This window comes from Malurus melanocephalus, unplaced genomic scaffold, assembly GCF_030028575.1.
Source record: "Malurus melanocephalus ecotype Western Australia unplaced genomic scaffold, MMel_1.1 scaffold_270, whole genome shotgun sequence".
Lineage (NCBI taxonomy): Eukaryota > Metazoa > Chordata > Aves > Passeriformes > Maluridae > Malurus > Malurus melanocephalus.
Window position 1 is genome coordinate 904205 of NW_026623502.1, and position 21978 is coordinate 926182.

At 35.1% G+C, this 21978-nt stretch overlaps 1 protein-coding gene across 1 annotated transcript in view; it reads right to left on the bottom strand.

Annotated features, from left to right (window-relative positions):
- Positions 1–7912: 7912 nt before the first annotated feature.
- Positions 7913–21978, bottom strand: part of SGCZ (sarcoglycan zeta) — a 121305-nt gene continuing 107239 nt past the window's right edge. Inside the window, 3 exon segments of the mRNA XM_057376097.1 lie at positions 7913–8242; positions 8378–8528; positions 20472–20595. Of these exon segments, the coding sequence (XP_057232080.1) occupies positions 8109–8242; positions 8378–8528; positions 20472–20595 (409 nt within the window). The 3' untranslated portion in view covers positions 7913–8108.

Here is a 21978-nt window from a genome sequence, read left to right on the forward strand (position 1 = left end):
AAGTAATTGTTGTCTCAAGCAATAACACACTTCATGCTGCAATCAATATTGTCAGCCTCAGTAGCTGCCATCACATTTTTCTCTTTTCTTTACACTTAAAAACAGGGATTAAGGTAAGTCTAAAGATAGACCATGCAACAAAAATCAAGCCCAAACCCATGCAAAGAATTAATTTCTGTAATTTTCCTTTCCTGTGCAGAAGGGAAGGGAAGCAGCATGGTCTGCAGAGTCTCTTTATGAGTGTGAGTGGGAAGGCCAGGAATAACAAATGCATTGCTTTCAGAAACAATGCAACTCCTCCACTGTGAGGAAAACACTGGGCCAAACATGAAAAGGCAGCGGCAATAGGTTTTGTTTTTTTTACCTTTGTTTTTAATGACTCATTTGGACATCTTGTAATTTTTTAATTTGGTTTTGACAAATGATTGAAGGCTGTACAATTATTTAGAACTCTCCTTGTGGGGGAGACAGTGGTATCTGCAGTTACAAGTGGGAATAATTTGCAGAGAGAAAATTGCACTAATGTTAAGAGTGCATTTTAGGAATGAATTATAAAAAGTCATGGACTATGATTTTTTTTTTCGCTTGAAAACTTGTAACAAACWTTTAAATCCTAATCCAAAGACACAAAATCAGTGTCAGTATTTCCTATTGACTTTACCAGGGTTTGAATCCACCCTACTACACTTGCCTATTTTCACCTCTTTCTGCCACAAACAGAGATACATGCTCAAAGAGAGAGTTCATTGTCACCTTCAATTTGAGAAGCAAAAAGTTATACCTAGGTTACTGCTCGTCTCCTTCCTGATGCTGGTTTTTAAAAGAGCCAAGAAAAGAAAGGAAAAAGAAAATTTCAAGGATATAAAGATAGAAAAATTACCCAAAGACCTGTTGGAGTGAACCCAATGAAGGGCCACAAAAAAGATGACAGGAATGTAGTATGAGGAAAGGCTAAGAGAATAGGGATTATTCAGCCAGGAAGAGAGAAGGCTCCAGGGAGACCTTAGAGCAGCCTTCCACTACCTAAATGTGGCCTACAAGGAAACTGGAGAGAGACTTTTTGCAAAGGCATGTAGTGATGGCACAAAGGTTGGGACAAGGATGAATGAGGTTGGGTTTAGACTGGTGAGGCACTGGCACAGGTTGCCCAGAAAAGTTGTGGATGTCCTGTCCCTGGAAGGGTTCAAGGTCAGGTTGGATGKGGCTTTGAGAAACCTGGAAGGTGGCCCTGCCCAGGACTGAGGAATTTGATCTAGATATTAAGGTCCCTTCCAAACCAAACTGTTGTATCTTTGCCTGACTTTCTTTCAGTTTCTCTGAGTCTTAGGGAGAAGTCACATGACTTTTTTTGCACTTAATTTTTTTTTTTTTTTAAATTCTATCTTTCATCTAGATTTATATATTTTACTGTTGCAACACGATTTGGATTTACTACCTATATATCACTGTCCTACACATCCCTACACAGATCAAGAAAACCACTTCCTCTCTGTCCCTCAAAGGTTATTGCATGTCAGTCATCCTGGGGAGCATGGAGCTGGAGACCATCCTTTTCTCCACAATATCTAAATGTTGCAGAAGACCTCTCTCCTCACATGAGTAAATGCCACCATATCTTGTTCAGTTCCACTGTAGCATTGGGAATGCCATCACAGATGCTTCTTTTAATACCATGTAATTTTTCTATTTCCTTTATTGTCAGGGGTTTTCTATTTCCCAAAGATCACACTAAACAAAAGAAAGGCTTGCCATTGTATAAGAAATCAGAATTTCAATTTATCATAGATGAATGAGAATGTCAGTCATGAACTAAAGGAGCAATATTCTATTATTATTAGGGGTTTAAAATAGTTAGATTTAAACTATTTAATATTTTATCTGTTTTTTCCTTTCAAATTTGTGGAAGTAAATAAGYGCACGAGTAGAGAGGGACAAATAATGAGCTCAGTGATTCCTTTTCTATTTGAAAAAAACATGTAACAGGATAGGATAATTTGCATTTTTACATTATGGTATTTTAGATACATTTATTGAATGAGAAAACTTTCTATAAATTAAAGGTTATCACAAAGTCTCTAGTCTAAAATCTTTCACTGTAGACATTTCTTTCCAGTAAGTCAGACTAAAAATGATATTTACCTGCACGTGTTTTCCTTCTTATATAAATTCCATAGTTACAAAGCAAATAATATTCTTCTTTGGTAGAAACTTACCCTTTGACACAGTTTCAGTAAGTCACACAGGAAGCATCCTGATAAAGACACAACTAAATTCCTTTTGTTGCCTATTCTTTTGTTATTTGTGAAGAAAAGAGGAGGCTTAAGGGGCAAATGAAGCTCAGCTGAAGAGTTAAGAGTGGGTGGGAGTTAAGGAGGATTTGACTTACTAACTGTTGCAGTGTTTGAGACAAGAAAACAGAGTAAACATCACCCTGAAAGAAAACAATTACCTATTTTTCTCAGAATAGTTCTGAAATATACACTTAGAAATAAGTTATTGTGCTAGAATACAGATCTCTCAGTGATAAAGAATGACTCAAGCTCTCAAAATATAAAGCACAGAAAACAATACATCCTGCCTTCAGTARTGCTTCTCTAATGCTTAAATCTTTTCATTGTTCTCTAGATGATGCTGAAAGCTGAACTTCTCYCTCACGGGTCTCACAAACAAGAAGTTATACACATGACTAAAACCCACTTTTATTTCTCTGATCAAATAATGCATTAAATGAAGCTGATTAGCCCTAAGGCCATATTTTTAAATATACATTGCTATCACTRCTTAAGCTCCTTAAAATCTGAATTCCACTTAAAGTTTTAACAAAACTCAGAAAAACTTTCAATTTTTTTTTTTTTTTATCTTTGTTATGTGGGTAGATTTTATTGTGCTTGACTGACTCTAATCAGACTGGATATACAATATAAGGTTTGACCTCAGCTCTTCTGAAACTTTTTCCTTTCCTTTTATAAGAAATGTATTGGTTAAAGATACTACTTTCCAATTCAAACAAGCTCAGTTCAAAGTTTCAGAGGAGACATAACCATATTTTACATGGAGAGCTTGTATTAAATTCTAGTCTAAGTGTGGACTGTGCTGAATTAGCACAATGCTTATGGTGGATTTTTTTCACTCTATCTTCTATTTATCTTTTACTGTCAATAGTTTCCCCAGAATGGACTAGTCTAATCCTGAGTAAAATGGCTAAGAATATTTTTTCTTGCTGTATCAGCTGTTTTAGTCACCTGAGACTTATCAGGACCTATATTACTGATAGTAAGACAACTGTTGCTCTTTTACAGAAATTACTGATTACTTTAGGTATTAYGGAGCTGGCTGCTGTCTAGCCACTCTGGATACTGATGAAATAATAATATGGCTTCAAGGAGTTCAGTGCAAACAAACCCCGCTCATGCTCACCTTGCTTTTTGCCACAGCTCTGTGCAAGACTGTGCTGTTACCAGAACTGGCACTGCCCAGGTGAAACACAGAGCACTTGTTTGCTTTGCTGACATCACCACAAGACTTTTTGCATGACTGTAATTCTCAAGTGGCTTGTAAACAAGTGCAGTTGAAACATGAACATGCACTTTAAGCTTATTCTGGCAGAATACAAAGGAACTTGAGTACTTTTATACCAGATGATATAGCAGCAGTGTAATTTTAACTTCACTAATGCTGATGTAGAAATAAAACCTATACCTCTTTGAAATTGTTTCCTTAATACAAGTACTGCATTTAAATGCAGTGCCAGTTGTTTAAAAAAAAAAAAAAAAAGTTTGAAACGGAACTGTACTATACTGTGTGTGTGAGGACAAAACAATTGAACAACAMATTAAAACTATTACCATGCTGCTAATGTAGACAGAGGTAAGGCAAATGCAAATTAACAAAAAAAAAAAATCTATCAAAAATATACAGAAAATTTAGAAGTTTCTCATCAGCTATTCTATATATTCTCACCCTTAGCAGGTTTCCTGTTTATTCTTGAAATTAGTTCTGATACATTAAACAGTTTCCTGTTTAATGTATCACACTTATTTATGGTTATATAGTAGCACCAGATGGAAATGCTAAGATCAAATGACAGAAGTACAGGAGACATTTTAAAYTGACAGTGTTAATTAATTACATGCTGAAAAAAAAATCTAGCTTTCCAAGAAAAAGCAATTTCCAACTTCCAAAACCTTGCTATTATTGTCATAAAACAAACAAAAAATTTTAACGAAAGTAAAATAAAAAATCTTAAAGTTCTAGTGTACTRCTTTTGAATATCCACAATTTTAAGACAGACAATCTATTGAATAGAAAAAAGATTTGTTTTACATAAAGCAAGAGAGTACAAAAGCACAGCTTTTGCAATTTTGGTAATATTGCAGTTCTACAAACATATTGCATAGTATGTGTAAGAAAATAGTTCCCATCTTTTTATATATACTTCTATACACAAGAAAACCATTAACATGAAGGTTACAAAACAAAAATGGTTAGCAGACCTTCACTGAATAGTGATTGAAATAATATGACACTCAGACTTTGATCCAATTTTCATGTGCATTACAGTGAATCAGCTGATAACAATTCCAGTCTAAAGTTTGTGGGTTTTTAATTTATTTTTTTTTATTTAGCAATTATTTAGAATCTAAAAACAAAGCAAAACAAAGAAATAAAACACCCCTCCCCCCAAAAAGATACATTGGCAACAACCAAATATCTTAAACATCCTTCATTAAATCCTTCTAGACGTTCATGGCTATATCTTCCAGACTTAATAATCCTCTGCATCTAAAATGGTTGAAAGTGAATTCTTTTATCCAGTCCAGCCAATTTTGCAAATAAACCAGTTTTACTCCAGTTCAAAGAAACAATGTCTTGGCATGTTTTCTTAGGAACACCAAAAGACGCCCCTATGCATGAACAGTAATGCAATTGCAAGATACTGACAAAAAAATTAAACCCTGGAAAAAAGTGAAAATCTACAGCTCAAAATGCTGCACAAATCTAAGCTATGTTACATTTCATGTTGTAATTACAACTTCTCATCTCTTCATTCCAACAGAATTAGTAGAAACAGCAGTGTCATAGTGTTGGATATAATAGAAGTGTCTGTCTTTGGTCTTAACACTTAACCAATGAATGAACTGCAATACAAACCATACAGTTAACGGTGCTCAGAGAGGTTGGCTGATGTTTTGATTTATCTCTTTTTTTTTTTTTTTTTTTTTTTTAAACAAGAAAGAGACAGTATTCTATAATATCATGATGCAAATATTTCTTGCAGTAGATAAAACTATCATATATATTAAATACAGGTGGCCAATCAGGTAATTTCATATATTTCATTGTARTCATAAGGATGGTGTTTTAATTTTTTACTATGGTAAATGCATTAAAATCACTTTTTCAATACTCCCTGAAATCATGTGAGCTAGAAATACTTTTTAAAATAAAACCTGATTTTTTTTCCCTTGCAGTTTTCAATGGATTTAAAGTAAAACATCAATATTATGAAATTCACCAAAATATTAAGAATATTCACCAGAATATAAAGACTTGCTATTCCATCTCATATGTTGTTGAGGTTCTTAAGTATGCTCTACATCATACCRATGGGACTCCAGTAATGAATATCCTGACAGTGCAGAGCTACATGAACTTACTGGCTTGGTTTTTTGGAGTTCAATGTACTATCCACATATCTCTTCTCAGTTTTCTTCATACAAAGTGGCAAATTATTTCAGTCTTGCTGTTAAAATTATCCAAGTAACAAATATTTTTCTTTCTACCTGTCCATTCCCAACCAACTTGGTGTAAAATTTATTAAAGTTGGATCTTTCCACCCAATGAACAGAGACCCTTTTTTAATTTAATAACAGGTAAGTAATCTCAGAAAGTGAATAACAAACAAATAAGATTTTTTTTGGTGGAAAGTTCATRACAAAGTATCTGCAGGTCATCCTGTGGATTTATTTGAGGAGAAAAATAACCTCCTTTAAGCACTTGTATGCAATTTGCAAGAAGCCACATTTTAATTCACCAAACAGATTATCACTATATTTGTTCATCTTTTAAGTAACAGGTGTATATAGGTGTRCACACTACACATCAATGTATCCTCATACATACCTTTGTAGTTTTCCTCCTGAAATACTATTTATTCATGATTATCACTGTCATTCTATTATTTGTGTGAATAAGAAAAATACATCCATATCCCTACAGTTTTAAGGGTATATTSTATGGCTTTCTATTGTTTTATGGTCATCTTTGTCATCTGCAACTCTTTTTGTCCCTCTTAATAAAAATCCTCATGTTATAATATATTTTCTTACAATATTTTCTACTATATTTTCTTTCAAAGAAGAAAATCTGAAATAGACAACAAGTCAGCTSTTAACAGCCTTCTTTTCAGACATAAAGTGATCAATTAAAAATTTTCATTTAATTGTTAAAACSAGCAAATACAGAATTCTTGCTATGGGGTGAAATTCACACCCATGAGGAGGGCCAACAGTAAGGCACGCACCCGTCAAGCTGTCGACACATCTTGTGCTGATCTTCTGCATAGGAATGAATTTCACCTGAGGTGAAAACATAATCAACCTTATTRGGTGGTAAATAAATGCAAAGGTGATCACTGTACTAGTTTGCTCATTATCACGTTCTTTCGTTAAAAAGCTAAATGTGTAGAGATACCCACCTGGCCTGAACTCTACTTACTTTAGAATTACTTTGAAAAAACTCTAATTTCATTCTTACATTCAGAAGCCTCTAAAAATACAAGCTCGGTGATGGAATTTAAAGGATAGAACTTAAAAGCACACTTACCTCCCATAATCAAGCCATCTTCCACAATAGGAAATATTTTTATATTGTTTTACTTTCCTGGGTTCTGCAAGTTTCAAGATACTCTTGTTAATCAATGCTGTGACAAATTCACCAGCAGCATACCAAAACATTTTTAGAAGATCTCAATTATCGACCAAGCCAAATAAGTACAAACACTGATATAATAAAGAAATCCCACATAAAACTTGTCAAAAAAGAAAGTCAATAGTGAGATCTGAGTGCAAATGTGGCTGCATAATTTAGACACAGACCTGGTAATATCGACGTACTTTTTAATACTGAATGTCATGTAACATGAGGCCTTTATATATACTACGAGGACTTTGAAACTTTAGCAGCAGATGGTAAACAAAAGAGAATAATAAATGTGAATGTCATACAAGTTGTTAGCGCACTGCTTCTCAGCATCACATGTTACATTAGTACCRACGTTTGTACTGTGTTCAAATGGCAGCAGTCAGACACAGAAAATGGACGAGATGTGCCTTTGAAGATTTCTCTCTTGATTTTGTATTTGCCAATTATGTTCTTATAATATAGAATATTATTCAATATTTGTGAAGATATATATGTTGTAAATATATTATTCACAAACCTTGTGAAGAGCAACACACCAATCAACAAACATATAATCAGAATTTCCTTCTTTACCCTGCTCTTCTTTTCCAGAAACTGTATGTTCTACTTAATCACTTCACATGCAGTGGCCACAAAAATATTATAAAAGATCATTCAGATCTGACAAATAAGAGCATATGTCTTTTTAACTTTGAAAGTAATATTGCTGAGCACTTCCAAAATTTACCTAGTGTAAAAAACCCTAGACTTAGTAGACAAATAGTAACAACACATTTTTAAAGAAACCAAACTCAGGGAGGAATTCTGTCTCTTTTTGTATTAAAAACCATTTACTGAATTTGTTTAATAAAGCAAGCATCACACAATGCTTTAAAATTTTAAAATTCRGGGATAAAAGTTTACATCCAAAAAGATGAATGGAAAATTGTGCTTTCAGACAGAAAAGTTATTTATCATACAGGGGGAACCAATTCATCTCACCATCAGATTCTGGGCATATTCATGTACTCTCTCTCTCTGTCTCTCGATATATATGTGCAGTTCATATCCAGGTCCTGCAAAAATCTAAAACTATGTGCTTCACTTCAAGTAGCAAAGGCACCTGTGTTATTGTCCCTTTTGGAGAAAAAGGTGATTTCATGTTCTAGGTTTCCTGATGAAAAAGACATTGATTTCTGGATGTCTCACTCCCATCTCTGTGTTGAGTGGCAGCACAAACCACAAGAGAAGGCAGCGCTGTGTTCCTGCTTACAGTGGAAGAAGTTGCTCTGCAGGCCGTTTGAAGCGTTGAACTTGTCACAGGGGAAACCGAACAGAACTGTGAAGCAGAGGGATAGTAACAAAAGGCTATTCTGGTGTGAGGATAAAATGGAGTCATTCTAGCTCCACAAGCAGATGTTGCTACTGGATTGACATGTGGAGCTTGCTCCTGCTGGGGACAGGTAAAGTTTACCATTGGGACAGGCGCAGAGCTCATAGATAGTCTGGCGAGGAGCTGAAGAGCTGGGTGAGGAGGAGGAGGAGGAGAAGGAGGACGAGGAGGAGGATGAAAAGGAACCCACTGGTAGATTTCCCAGGCGGATTGTATCTGCGTTTAAAAATATCTAAAAGAGGGAGAAAGAAACAAAGTAAATAAATTTCTTTCATCATTAAGGCAAATTGTAAAGAAGTGCTTTGAGGCAGATATATTTTTTTAAAACATATTTAAAACTCTAGAAGTATTATAAGGTCATATTAGAAATTAATCTTTTCAGAAATAAAAAAGCTGTCAACGTTTATTGATTTTCATCTCRGTGTAGTTTCTGCACTAATAGTCATTATTACAGTCCATGCAATTACTTCACCAACATGTTTATTCAGGTACAAACATTATTATAGAAAACATTTTGACAATACTCTTGAATAGGTTAAATTTTCACTTGTACATGTTATGATTAAAATTTATTCATTCATAGAGGCAGCATATACTTGCTCTGGGAAAATTTGTATTTTAATAAGTGTGAAGTGATATTAAAGCACATTCCCCAGTGAGTTCCTGTAAGCAGCTGAAAATATGTGCTGAACTGTGCTAAACTGTAGGGGCTTAACAAGAGCTGAATCCAGAGAATAATGAAATAAGGTTACAAAGTCATATGCACAAAATAAAGAGCTTCTTTTACCTAAATTAAGAAGAGGAAAGATTTCAGGTTAAGGTCTTATTAAGAAGGTCATCAAGATATTCCCATTTGTTTTTGAAGTTTGAATATGAAAATATATTGTGGGATTTTTTAATCTTCCATCAGAAATAACATGAGTCAATATGAAACCGTAGATGCTAGTAACATTCATGAATCTCTGTTGAGTTCTGCAATATTTACACTAACCTTTGCAGAAAACTGCATGTCTTCAACTGGTACAAACAGATGAGTGTCTAGCTGCTCAGAATTTATTTTTTATTTATGGAAAGAACCAATTAGGAGACTAAGTAAGATCAGTCATTATCTCAGGAGCGGACCAAAAACTGCTAGAAGACAGGTAACAAATCAAAATAGCTTTAAGCTCTGGAAGTAATGATGTGAAGCTTAGGAAAAAACAACTTCCCTAAATACTTGCCAATGTTTTTTATAGGGTATCTAAAATTACAAARCCAGCTTGACATCATTATACCACAATGTTCACAGTACGTGTACGTATCTTGAAAAGATACGGAAAGTATTGCTTTTATTTTTTTTTTCYTATCGGAGACAAGTATTATTTTATGATAAGTGGCATATGGCAGCAAAGCAGTGCAGAAGCACTTCTGAACTCCTGGTGTAGAGAAGTGAAGAATAACAGACTAGGAAGAAATAAAGTGGCTGGATAAAATTCTATACAAGGATTGATGCATAGTCATGCTTCCATCCACAGCAGAAGCATTGTAAACGACTGGAATAATTGAGGGTAATACAATCTGAGAGTAGCCCCAAACACTACAACTCCAGCTCCCACAGTAATTATACAGTCATGGGAAGAAATACTCACTAAAAATGACACTAAGGGTAAATCTCAGAGGCAAAGGTGACATCTGCATATCACAATGCCTGTTTTAATTCACATTGAATTCCTGATGGAGGAAGTGAACACAAAACTAAAAACTAAAATGCAGTCACTTATTATCTTTGTTCTGGAACTTATAAAAGAAAGGAACGAGGTATTTAGACACACATATACACAATGTTGCTTGGAAAGTCCAGCATTACAGATCTGAGATAATTAGGAGTCATAACCCCTGCAGAAATAGTTTTGACGCAAGAAATGCGGATGGCGTTGGAAAGAATTTAATAATGTTCTGCTAGAATTACAACTGAAAGAAAAAAAAGAATACATATGAAAAAACACTCAGCTCAGCGAGGAGTAAATGTGAAAATAACTATAGAAAACATAATAAGAAAACAAAATAACAGATGGGGAAAAAAGGTTTTAACAACAAACTAGAAACTAAGAACTGGTAAAATGTGGGAAGGAAACAAAGGACATAATAATGGAGGGACAAGTARTTAAAAGTACTCTTTCACTTCTCATTTCAAGAAAAATAAATGGTCACAGGYCCATCATTAATGTAGTAACATTAGTTATCAATGGCATTGCATAAAAAATCAGTAGCACTTAACAAAGGAAGGTCTATGTAAGTATAARTGCATCTTTTATACTAAATAGTGCTCAGCATAGATCTGTACTTGGAGAAAAATTAAAAACTGACGTCAGAACACGACTGATAAAATACTTTCAATTTCAACAGTAACTCAACAGGATATTAAGCAGAAGCCAATAATGTCATATACTTTTAATCAGCATTTTAATTTAACAAATAGAGCTAAAGTAAAAAAAAATACCTGAGTGGCCTTTTGGATTTTAATGCTGATTTTCAGTAAGCCCTGTGTCATGGTTTAACGCCACATACCAAACAGCCACTCAGTCCTCCACCAGAAAGAACAGGGAAAGGATCAAGAGGGTAGAAACTGGAAAACTCATGGGTTGAAATATAGTTTAATAGAAAAAAACAAAAGCTGTACACACAAGCAAAGCAAACTAAGGAATTGCCTTCCCATGGGCAGGTGTTTGACCATCTCCAGGAAAGCAAGCTCCATCCCATGTAATGGTGACTTGGGAACACAAACTCCATCACTCCAAAGGCTGTACCCTTTGTTCCTTCTTCCTCCGCACAGCTTTATATACTGAGCCTGATGTCATACAGTATGGAATGTCCCTTTGTTTATTCGAGGTCACCTGTCCTGACTGTGTCATCTCCCAGCTTCACATGAACCCCAGTCTTCTCCCCAGCCATGGCAATACAAAAATCAGAAAAGGCCTTGGCTCTGTGCAAGCCCTGCTCAGCAATAGCAAAACCATCTCCACATTGTCAACCCTGTGCTCAGCACAAATCCAAAATACAGCCCCACATCAGCCACTGTGAAGAAAATAAAACTCAGCCAAAACCAGAATACCTTGATATACTTGGAATACCAAAGAAGATAAGAAAAAGTTATTTCTATGCTTTTATTTAAAAAAAAGAAAAAAAAAAAAAGGAGACTGGAGACATTAGAATATTATATATGCAGTAATAAAAACACTTCCATATGGAAGACATACATGTAAGGCAATCCAACAAAATACAAGAWGAGCTCTTTATATTTTTGGCAGATTGGCCATTTTAACATCTTAGCTGCAGTGATAATGGGGAAGGAACATGAGAAATCTGTAAAAAAAATCAGAGGTGTACTAAAAGATATTTTGATTCAAACAAGAACTGACTCAAAAAATCAGAGGGCCTATGTGTCAGAGATCAGGCTAGAGTTAAATCTGTTGAACTTTGTTACATTATTTGCRATGAGCTCAATAATTTTTTTGTTTGTTTACATCAAGAGAGCTACACTTCTGCAACACATCATTGCAGATGTTCCTAGAGTAGTGCTTCAAGCCTTTTAATCCAGAGCACCTCACTCTGATGTGCATTGCAATACAATGTAGCTYAGTTATTTTGCTCATTAAATGAAATTATAAGCATAGCTATGCAGGCTTTTCCATTGGTGCTTATGAACCTCACACTGTGATATACAACAATCTAGGTTTATCTGGTATCAAAATCCTGCATAGTAGCTATCGAGTCCTGTCCCAGCATGCATCCCAGAACATCTGGTGAGCAATGTAGATCCGAGGGTATGGTGTCTGAGAAAAATTGAACTGGCTTCTTGAGAGGGTGATGTGTGCTGCGGTGAGTTCAATTTAATCAGATTCCTATAGCTACACCCTGGTGAAGCCTGAGATGAAGAGGATTAATAAAGATGGTTTAAAGCCAGTGTTAAAATCTACCCTGTACACATGCTGTCAAGGATATAAATGAAAGACTAAATTTAGAGATGCASCATTGCTATCCATTAGTTAAACTGGAACCCAAATATACCATCAGAGTAGCTCGACACAATAAGAATTTCAGACAACATAGTGCATATTTGAGGATATACCTTTCCTGTCCTTTGATCTGCTGAAAACTGAAATTCATGGCTGAAAAGTCCTCCAACATAGCAAAACTTAAACTACTTACTGTTTTATGCCTGATGTTATCAGGTGTTTAAAGGGAAAGGAAAAAGTGGCAAGACAAAACATTAAATGGTATTATGTTCCTAAGATGGCAGCAGTTAATRGGAGTGCCCATGTACCTGGTCTTTCTCTAATCTGCTGTGCCTGGAGAGATGTGAGATAAGTCACTTAATGCTTCACAAGCATCAAGGCCATGCAGGCCAGTTACAGTCTTTCTGAGAGTCTCACACCTCAGCAGATGAATAGGCACGAATAAAAACAAAGCCTTCATCTATTCTTGAAACATTTTAAGAGACTGACTGACAGATTGCAAAACGGAAAAGGCAGCAGCTGCTCAGAGAAGTGCTATTTCATGGACAGCAGAGTGCTGGGCAGCATAATTCTCTCTAAATACTTCAGGTTTAGAAAGCCCAGATCACTACTTTGTCTCGTGCATTTTAGTACAGAGAAAAATGCATTAGTTCCATAATGTTTAAAAGTAGACCTGACTTCTCACTAATTAAAGTATCAAACTGAAAGCATCAGCTTGTAGCGCATGTGACAGCAATGGAAAAATTGTACTCTTTTTACACACAATTTTTACTAACAAAGATCTGCCATTCAGCTGCTAATCAGACTGTATTGTTAATCTGAACATCAAAAGAGACAGGGAGAGGAAGGCTAGCCAGAAAATATAGATTATCTACAAACMAAAGAACTAAATTGAAGGAGCATATTTTCAGTGGAAAGAGCAAATTTCAGTGGCAATGAGGATTTGTACAAGCCCTTTAATACAGAGATATGAACCTGTCATGTATGAAATTCTCCAATGGGTGTTTGACTAAGTCTTCTCAAGAGAGGAGATGACAGTTTAAATTGATACAACCTAATGAAAAAGTTAGGATTTATAGACATTGAAGAATTTTCTGTATTCATGTACTCTTCAATTAAACAGACAATTCTACAGGGCTGCAAAAGCTAATGTAGATAAGAAATAGCAGRAACCTGGAGCAAATGTGAAAGAAAAAAAGGGAATCTGATAGATGGGTGTTAATCAACCAGTATGAGAAGATGCAGTGATGACTCACTAATAAACCTTTTAGATTCCCTTAAAAATTCAATTAATTTGAATTACAGGAATGCAACATTTCTTTCTTAGATGTTTTGCTCTTCTGCATATGCCATCAGAAGCATCTCACAAAGAGGACTGTATAAATTAGTTCTCAAGATTCAACTATATAATTTTCATATGCTGATGTGTTTCAATATCCCAGGTGAAGATGAACTATAAGATAAATTGAAGTACTTTACTCTGCATGGACCATTTGTTCTAACACTAACCTGTGGATTTCATTAAATCTAAATGGTAATTCCGAGAAAAAGGAACAAAAATTCATAATCAAAAATTAAAACATTAACTTGATAGCATATATACTGGAAAATTTAAACATATGGTGGCACAATATCTGGAGCCATATTGGTCATAATGATTAATGCTGCTGAGGAACAATCAAACAGTGGAATTAATGTGATGACTGAAATGAAAGAGAATACACCAAATATTCAGAGAAGGTCAAAATATGTACTACACACTGTGTATTGAAAGTGTATTTTCTACATTACTAGGGTCAGTTCACCACAAGACAAATGAGACCTTCTGGCCTAAGGGTGGCCTGGTGTGGTGAATGTTTTCTTTCTAAAGATTATACTTGGTACCCTGGACAGAGCCACCCTGGCAGCATTGCTCCCATTCCCATCTCCATGTTATCACTACAACTACTGACAACTGAAAGAGATTTGAAAAATAACATATCTATACCTTAAAAATAATACTGTACATTAGTGAGGTGTACAGTTCCTTCTTGAATGGAAGAATTTATATTTTGACTCGTCAAAAGAGATATTTCTGATGGTAAGGTTTCCATCTTAAATTGTACTTAAAAAGTACAATTTTTTTTGTAAATTTAATACAAAAAGCATATAACTTCTGTGTTATGACCCCAGTAGAATATATGGGTGCCTACTGAAGCAAAAAACTTTCTGGTATATTTATTCTTTCTATTAAGGAAATAATTTTAGGTCTTTACAAATTCATTCAGTCTTGGACAGATGTGACTTTGTAATTTATGTACACAATTCAAGAAAGAAAATGTACTTGGAATATTTGTGCTTCGTCTACAGACCACAAAAACTTAATTACAATTCAAATAATCACTAGATTAAAAGGTGATACTAATTTAAAAATTAATTTGCATAGTAAACTATTCATTGTCACTTTTACCTATTTAATAAAATCCCTTATGGTGTGGGTCTTGAAAATTTGGCCAGGAAAAAACATGTTAAATATGGGTGATGTCAGTTAAATTGCTTTGCTTTTGCAGTTTTGTATTTTTGATTGTACACTGGTACAGAACACTTGGTTCCTATAAATTAAATTAAACGTGAACAACTCACTTGAAATGAAAAGTTTTGTTTAAAAATAACATGGCATTTTGATTTTAAGTATCTGTCAAAACATCCTAATAGAATTTTTTAAACCCATAATTAAAAAAATATRCAGAAAAAAATTCCCTTCATTTCCACTAATCTCTTTCTTCACAGAAAACAGTAACAAGTCAGCTGCTTAATACCATGAAAAAAGGGCTTTGAAAACAAAATGTAGCACATGTATTAGATAATTTTTCATGAATAAACAGTGGATCTTCAAGCTCTAGTCTGCCTTTGCTTATTGTCTATTGAACTCAATTCATGCATATAAACATTATATTTTTTTGTATGCATTTAATCTCAGACAAACATAACTTTGTTGAATTGAATTAATCTATGAAATGTTGTGTCTTTGATCAGCCATTTCCCCATAGTTATGGCAAGCAGCCTGTAGAACAAGKTAATTCCATTTCAGTGTATTTAACTAATTAAAAAAAGTCCTGTTTCTTTTTTATTTTCTGTTTCAGAACACAAAAAACATCCACAAAAATGCCACAAAAAGTTTTAAAATGGTACTGTTATTTCAGCTTACAAGTGAAGATTATTGAAGTTTTATTAAACATTAACAATCCTTAATTAATAATCTGTGTTAAGTGCATCTCCTGGATTTACAACTGGATAGGATTATAGATCAAATGTCAGTACTGTTTGCATTTATTAGACTCYACAAAATAATATTGTCTGTGTGTTTCATTAAAAGAGCTGTGCTAAAATGGTAAAKATGAACTTGGCCTCTTGTCTGCCACGTTGATTTTGAGTAAACTTTGTCTGCTGAAGAATACTGTTCATTTTTAATGTGACAACTATAAACCTTACCATAACGAGGGATCAGCCTCATTATGCCAGAAACAACAAAATAAACTCYACAAATGATGCTCTGACAGAGTGTAATTTGACAGGGAAATAGAAAGACATAAAGAAGTAAGGAAAAGGTCATAGAGAGGATGATTAATATGAATGCATTTGTAAAAATGAAAAGCTTCTGTACATCATTCTCCTTTTATTTACTTCATCTTTGACAGTCAAAGAGTTGCAATGAAAGAGCAGAGCCTAACTCCCAAAGAAGTTCCTTGCAAAGACACATAGCAGCTGCTCAAGATTCCTAAGAGCTGAGCCTTCTGCTTCAGAGAGAGATGCAGCCACTACCCCCCAGGGCTGTGCAGAAGGGGGCTTCAGAAGGGCCCCGACAAGCTGGAGGGATTGGCAGAGAGGAACCTTCTGAAATTCAACAAAGGCAATTGCAGSGTCCTGCACCTGGGGAGGAATAACCCAAAGGCTGGGGGTGACCTGCTGGAAAGCAGCTCTGCAGRGAAACACCTGGGGGTCCTGGTGAACAACAAGCTGTCCATGAGCCAGCAGTGCCCTCGAGGTCAAGAATGCCAGTGGGATCCTGGAGTTCATTGGGAAGGGCATTGCCAGCTCGTTGAGGGAGGTGATCCTGCCCCTCTGCTCAGCCYTGGTGAGGCACATCTGGAGTGCTGTGTCCAGTTCTGGGCTCCTCAGGACAAGAGGGATATGGAGCTCYTGGAGCRGGTCCAGTGGAGGGTAACAAAGATGATAAAGGGACTGGAGCATCGCTCTTAYGAGGAAAAGCTGAGGGAGCTGGGCCAGTTCAGCCTGAAAAGGAGACAACTGAGAAGGGACCTCATCARTGTGTATCAGTGTCTGAACAGGAGTATCAGAGGATGGATCCAGGCTCTTGGTGGTTCCAAGCAACAGCACAAGAGGCAGTGGGCAGAAACTGATGTACAGGAAGTTCCACCTGGAGAGAAAGATCTTCTTTACTGTGTGGGTGACTGAGAACTGGAGCAGATTGCCCAGAAAAGTGGAGTCTCCCTCAGTGGAGATATTCAGGAACTGTCTGGACACAATCCTGCTGTGTGCTGTGGGATGACCCTTCCTGAGCAGAGAAGTGGGACCAGATGTCCCACTGTGATTCCCTTCCAACCTGACCTATTCTGTGATTTTGTATGGTCAAAACTATTATAATTAGTTGTTAGGCCAATGAGTGGACACCATCAAATAGTCCTTTCAGCTTGCTATCTGTTTACAATAATGTTTCAGGTTCAATTCTAACRTTTTTATGTCTAGTAAAATCAAGTATATATAGAATTCAAAAATCTGTTCTATTACATTATACTTTTATGTGAAAGAAGCAGCAGTRAGCTAGCGGTCATTGCGCTGAATTTCCAGCCAAGAAGTGTTGTTTTTCTTCTTATGTGAACCAGTAGATTCAGCTAAACCTGGAGTTTCACATTTGACGTTCCTTGCAAATGATTGCTGCTTTAAACCATTGGTTATGGTTTATTTATAGAATAATACATAGTTCACAATTAAATGCCAAGTTATAATTGAATCAAAGGATTCTGCTGATGTCTTGACTCACAAGGGCGCAGCTCAAGAGCTTTAGAAAGGGCAGCAAAATCTCAATCTAAATTACAGCCCCCAGTATTCAGTCTGGGATCACACATTATAATGCATAATACGGCTAAAAGGATTATTATAAAACTGCAGTAAATAAAAAGAAAATGTAGCAAACAGCAGAATCAGGATGCTTGCAGGGGCATTCATTTTGTGATGTGGGAGGCTAAAGATTATACTGCATAGAAATAAAGCTAGAGGAAAAGTATTTCATTAAAAAAAATTATGTTCTGAAAAATATTCTGATCTGTTCTTAAATAAAAGGAGAATCTACATTTCATAATCAGTAAATGCATAATGGTCTGTAACATGTCTCTRATTAGCTGATTCCAGGCTCCAAGTAGCTATTTTCTGTCATAATAGGGCAATAATTTTGCTATAGAAAGAAAATATTAATTCACATGTCTTTGATAAGTTTTTGAAAAAGCTTGGAAACATTAAAAATTAAATTTGTTTAACCATCATACGAAAAATAAAAAAGCCCTTGAATTTCTTTCTAGTACAACTTGTATTATCACAAAAATGGTTCACAGATCCAATTTACAAAGACAACACTGATATATTTTTGGAAGAAACCTGACTGATCAGGCATATAATGCTTAGACTAAAATGAAGATTATTTTAAATACAGGTACTTTGTCACCTTAGAATGTGTTTTCTTAAAAATGAATAATGATAAACCCTTTAAAGATTTTTTTTCATACTGTCTGCTAATCTGTGGTTTATCTATTGGGCTGCAAGCAAGGAAACCAATCAATATTTTGTTGTGTAGATATTTAATCCATCAGATGTTACCCTGGTTTCTCACACCAGGCTTTATTTACTCCACCAATTCCCTAATGTGGCCAAAGGTAACTYTGCACAACAGCTAATGCTGTGGAGCCTATCATATGCCTTCCAAAGTGTTTCCGCATTTTCTTCATCCCCCTCCAATGTAAGATATTAAACAGTGGACTGTAAAGGCATTGGTCAAACCTCAAGACAGAATTTCTCYGTGGATTTAGGCTCCAGTTCATTTCAGATATTAGTGAAATTGCAAGTATTCAAGACTTTGAACTCCTAATATACATTTAGAGAACAGGTCACTAGAAGGGAAAGGTTGGTCATTTGTTTTCTGATGATTATCAATCTAACCTCTATGAAGGAAATYGTAGATGTGTAAAGTCTTAACACATAGAGAAAATACTGATTTTTAACAAGAAGTTCTGAAAAGTCATCTTTGCACTGACATTTTGTTCCTATGAAACATTTAATACTGAATTGAATTCCAGTTCTGAATTATACATAATATAGGCATTGTGTCTTTTCTTGGGTTCCCATTGTCAAAGTCCAACCACGGTCATGGGGYATTATTTCCAAAACTGCCTTTCCAATAAGGTATAGTAAATACTTTAGAAAAAGAACAAGTCATGCAATGAGCTCATAATGTTGATATAGAGAAAAAACCCTGATGGATCCACACATAAAATATTTGTACAAAGCCTACAGAGGTGAATGATACAAAACAAAGAGAATATAGATACTTATTTTTTAAAGAATATAGATAAGATTGCCTAAAGAATCATGGAAAGCTGATGAAAAAAACCAATCTTTCTGTTGGCTTCTTTGTTTATAAACTTTAATTGTAATTTAAGTTTTACTTTTTCCTCTGGCAGGGAGGGAAAGAACAAAGAAATACATTCTATTTGTAAAATTTATGTTAACAAATGTAGGAAACATACTAGATTTGGCCAGGTAGGGCTTTATGAAGGGAAAACAAGCCAGGTTACAGGAAGCTCTAGACTCAAAAATACCCCCAGAAAGAACAATAGTGAAGGAGAACAATATTTACTACAAAAAGTGGATTACATTTTTTATTTCCATCTCAGCAATGTTAGGAATTAGTAACAGAGGTGGTAAGTAAGGATGAGAGACCAGGAGAAGAGCCAACCTCCAGAGAAATAAGGTGGGTTATGTGGTATATAACTATTTGAGACTCTGGGTTAGGAAAACATAGTGCTTTAATTATGCTGGACAGATACTTCCATCAATAGAAAAATTTTATCAAATTTTTGATRCAATATATTGTCTAAAATGTTCCTGTCTGCCTTGTAATGCAGAGTGTGCATTGCAGGGGACTATCTGGCACAAATGTGAATGCTGGTTTTGTATGTTTTAGCTTACTTTAGATAGTATGTAAAATATCTGGACACATTTGTAGAAAATACAAAATACTATACAAAAGGCAAAACATTTTGAAAGAGCTCCACTTACAAAGAGATATTTACATTACGGATTTCCAATAATGTTGTAATGTTGCAAGTCCCTGTGATAACAATTTGAAAATCTACCAATTTCTCCAAAGTTCCTAACAGAAATATAAGAGCTCTTGATGGCCTTCTACAAGTTTTTTTTGTTTTTTTTTTTTTTTTTTTTTTTTAATGTTATATTATTTTACTGTCTGAAGATGAAGGGACTCCCATACCAGTAATCTTTCATGCATTTCTGCAATAATACATCACCATCTTAACAAGTATCCCAATTTTGAATTATTTTCTTGAGTTCACACAGGTTTACATGTGAAGAATCTACACCAAAATCTTATGTCAACCATTGATCACCAATCTCTGAAGCAAGACACTAATAAAACAGTGAATACACAATTGAACTACGCTGTCTCTCTTACAGAGACAGTAAAAGTCTAAGGAGATAAACCACAGGTAAAGCAAATTGTTAAATCTCTTAATCATGGTTTCATGATGCATTAACCCAAATTAATCCAAACTTCTCTGCTTTATTTGCCAGATTAATCCAAATTATTTTTTACCAGTATCACTTAGCTGACTCTGTTCCAAAAAAGCTTTTTCCTTGACTCTTAATTTAAAAGTAATTCTGATCTGTATTAATTTAACTAAGTTTATTTTCACTTTGAATGAAACTTATGGATTCAAATATTTATAAAAAAGGAATAAGTATTGATAATTGAATAGGCTAAACCAAAATTACTTTAACAAAGGCAACTGCAGAACATTTTTGTGATGTGTACCTTGCTGCTGAATAATCCCTCCTCACACTGTCTTATGCTGGGCAGAGCTGTAGAACATTTCTCAGCTGGCTGAACTTACCTCSCCTTCTGTGGACTGTAAGTGCAGTTCTTTCCTACAGGTGGCCTTTAAGTCTCCTGCAGCTGCATTGACTTGCACTCCCCTGGGTGCTTCCATCACCAAAGATCTAGTAGGAGATTCAAGTCTGAAAGACAAAAATAGTCATTGAATGAGAAAAAAATGCACTAAATCGAACCACCAAAAACTCCCCAGCCTCAAAACCCATGATGCATGTATATATTAACATACTTTGAAAGGTAACAAAAGAAAGCTGGAKTATAAGTGTGACTTTATGACTACCTTTTATGACACAGAGAAAGAAAAAGTTAAGCATTTAAGAATATACTGRTATAAACTTATCTGCTACGTGATGCTTTGTGGCACTAGCTCTTAATGCATCCAACTCTACTAATACTGAAATACAGGTACTTAAGAACCTGCATGTCTCCATTAATGCTTCTGTAATGACAGTTTAATACTAAAGTCTTCTAGGTGACTGATAAAAATATTCAACTAAATAAAGTGAAAACAAAGCCTTTAAGTGTTTTAAATAATGATGTTAAACTGGTTAGAACGACTTTGCCTTGACAGACTCATTCATGTTCTGGTATGTTTAACAGCTTCATGTAAGAAGAGAGGAAAAGAAAATCTTCTATGTTGCTATTATTTGGGGKGTTTGTATGGTTTTTCTGTTCTCCAAGATACTCATTATGCTCATACAACCCTTTTATACTAGGGTTAAGACACACATCACACCATCTTGGTATCTTTACTCAAAGCAATTCTTGTTCCATTGTCAGTCTTTCCACTTCTCTCTTCGCTATACTCAAGAGCCTCCATCAGCCTCGATGCAGAGCTCTGATTATTTTCTTAGCTGTGCTTTCCCATTGTATTGCAGCAATTTTCCTTGAAAAGGAAGTACTAATGCAAAGATATTGTAGAAAACATGCTCACATGCTGAATAGGGAAAATGACAGAATGAAAACTGTGTTGAACTAGGAACCAATAATTCAGAGTTTGATTGTGTTCAGTTGTGGAATTTATTGCATAGCACTATAAGGGAGGGAGACAACATTTTTATCTGTTTATAACTGAGTAATATGACACACATTCACTTTGCCTGAACAAAAACTGTTTGTAAGATAGAATATATTAATGATAAAAATGTCTAGACTGAGTAGCTGTGAAGAAAACACTGTACATACCTCTTCAAAAAATCATAAGTGTTAGGATCATATCTGTCCAAAAATATAATGAGGTACTAGATGTATAAAGGAGAGAGTAATTTGACAAAGAATTTGGTACAGAAAAGACAGATTAARTCTGTCAAGCAATGGAACAAGAGAATTTTGAAATATTTCAACTACTGCATTTTTTAAGTACACTGAATAGTACTGGATCATCATTTTAAAACCAAAGTGCCCCATTTGCGCACAAAGAAAGTCACTGAGATGGCATCTGTGAAACATTTCTGTTGCATGTCACTGGCACCCAAAAGGGAAAGGAAGAAAGGAAATAAAAAGAAAAA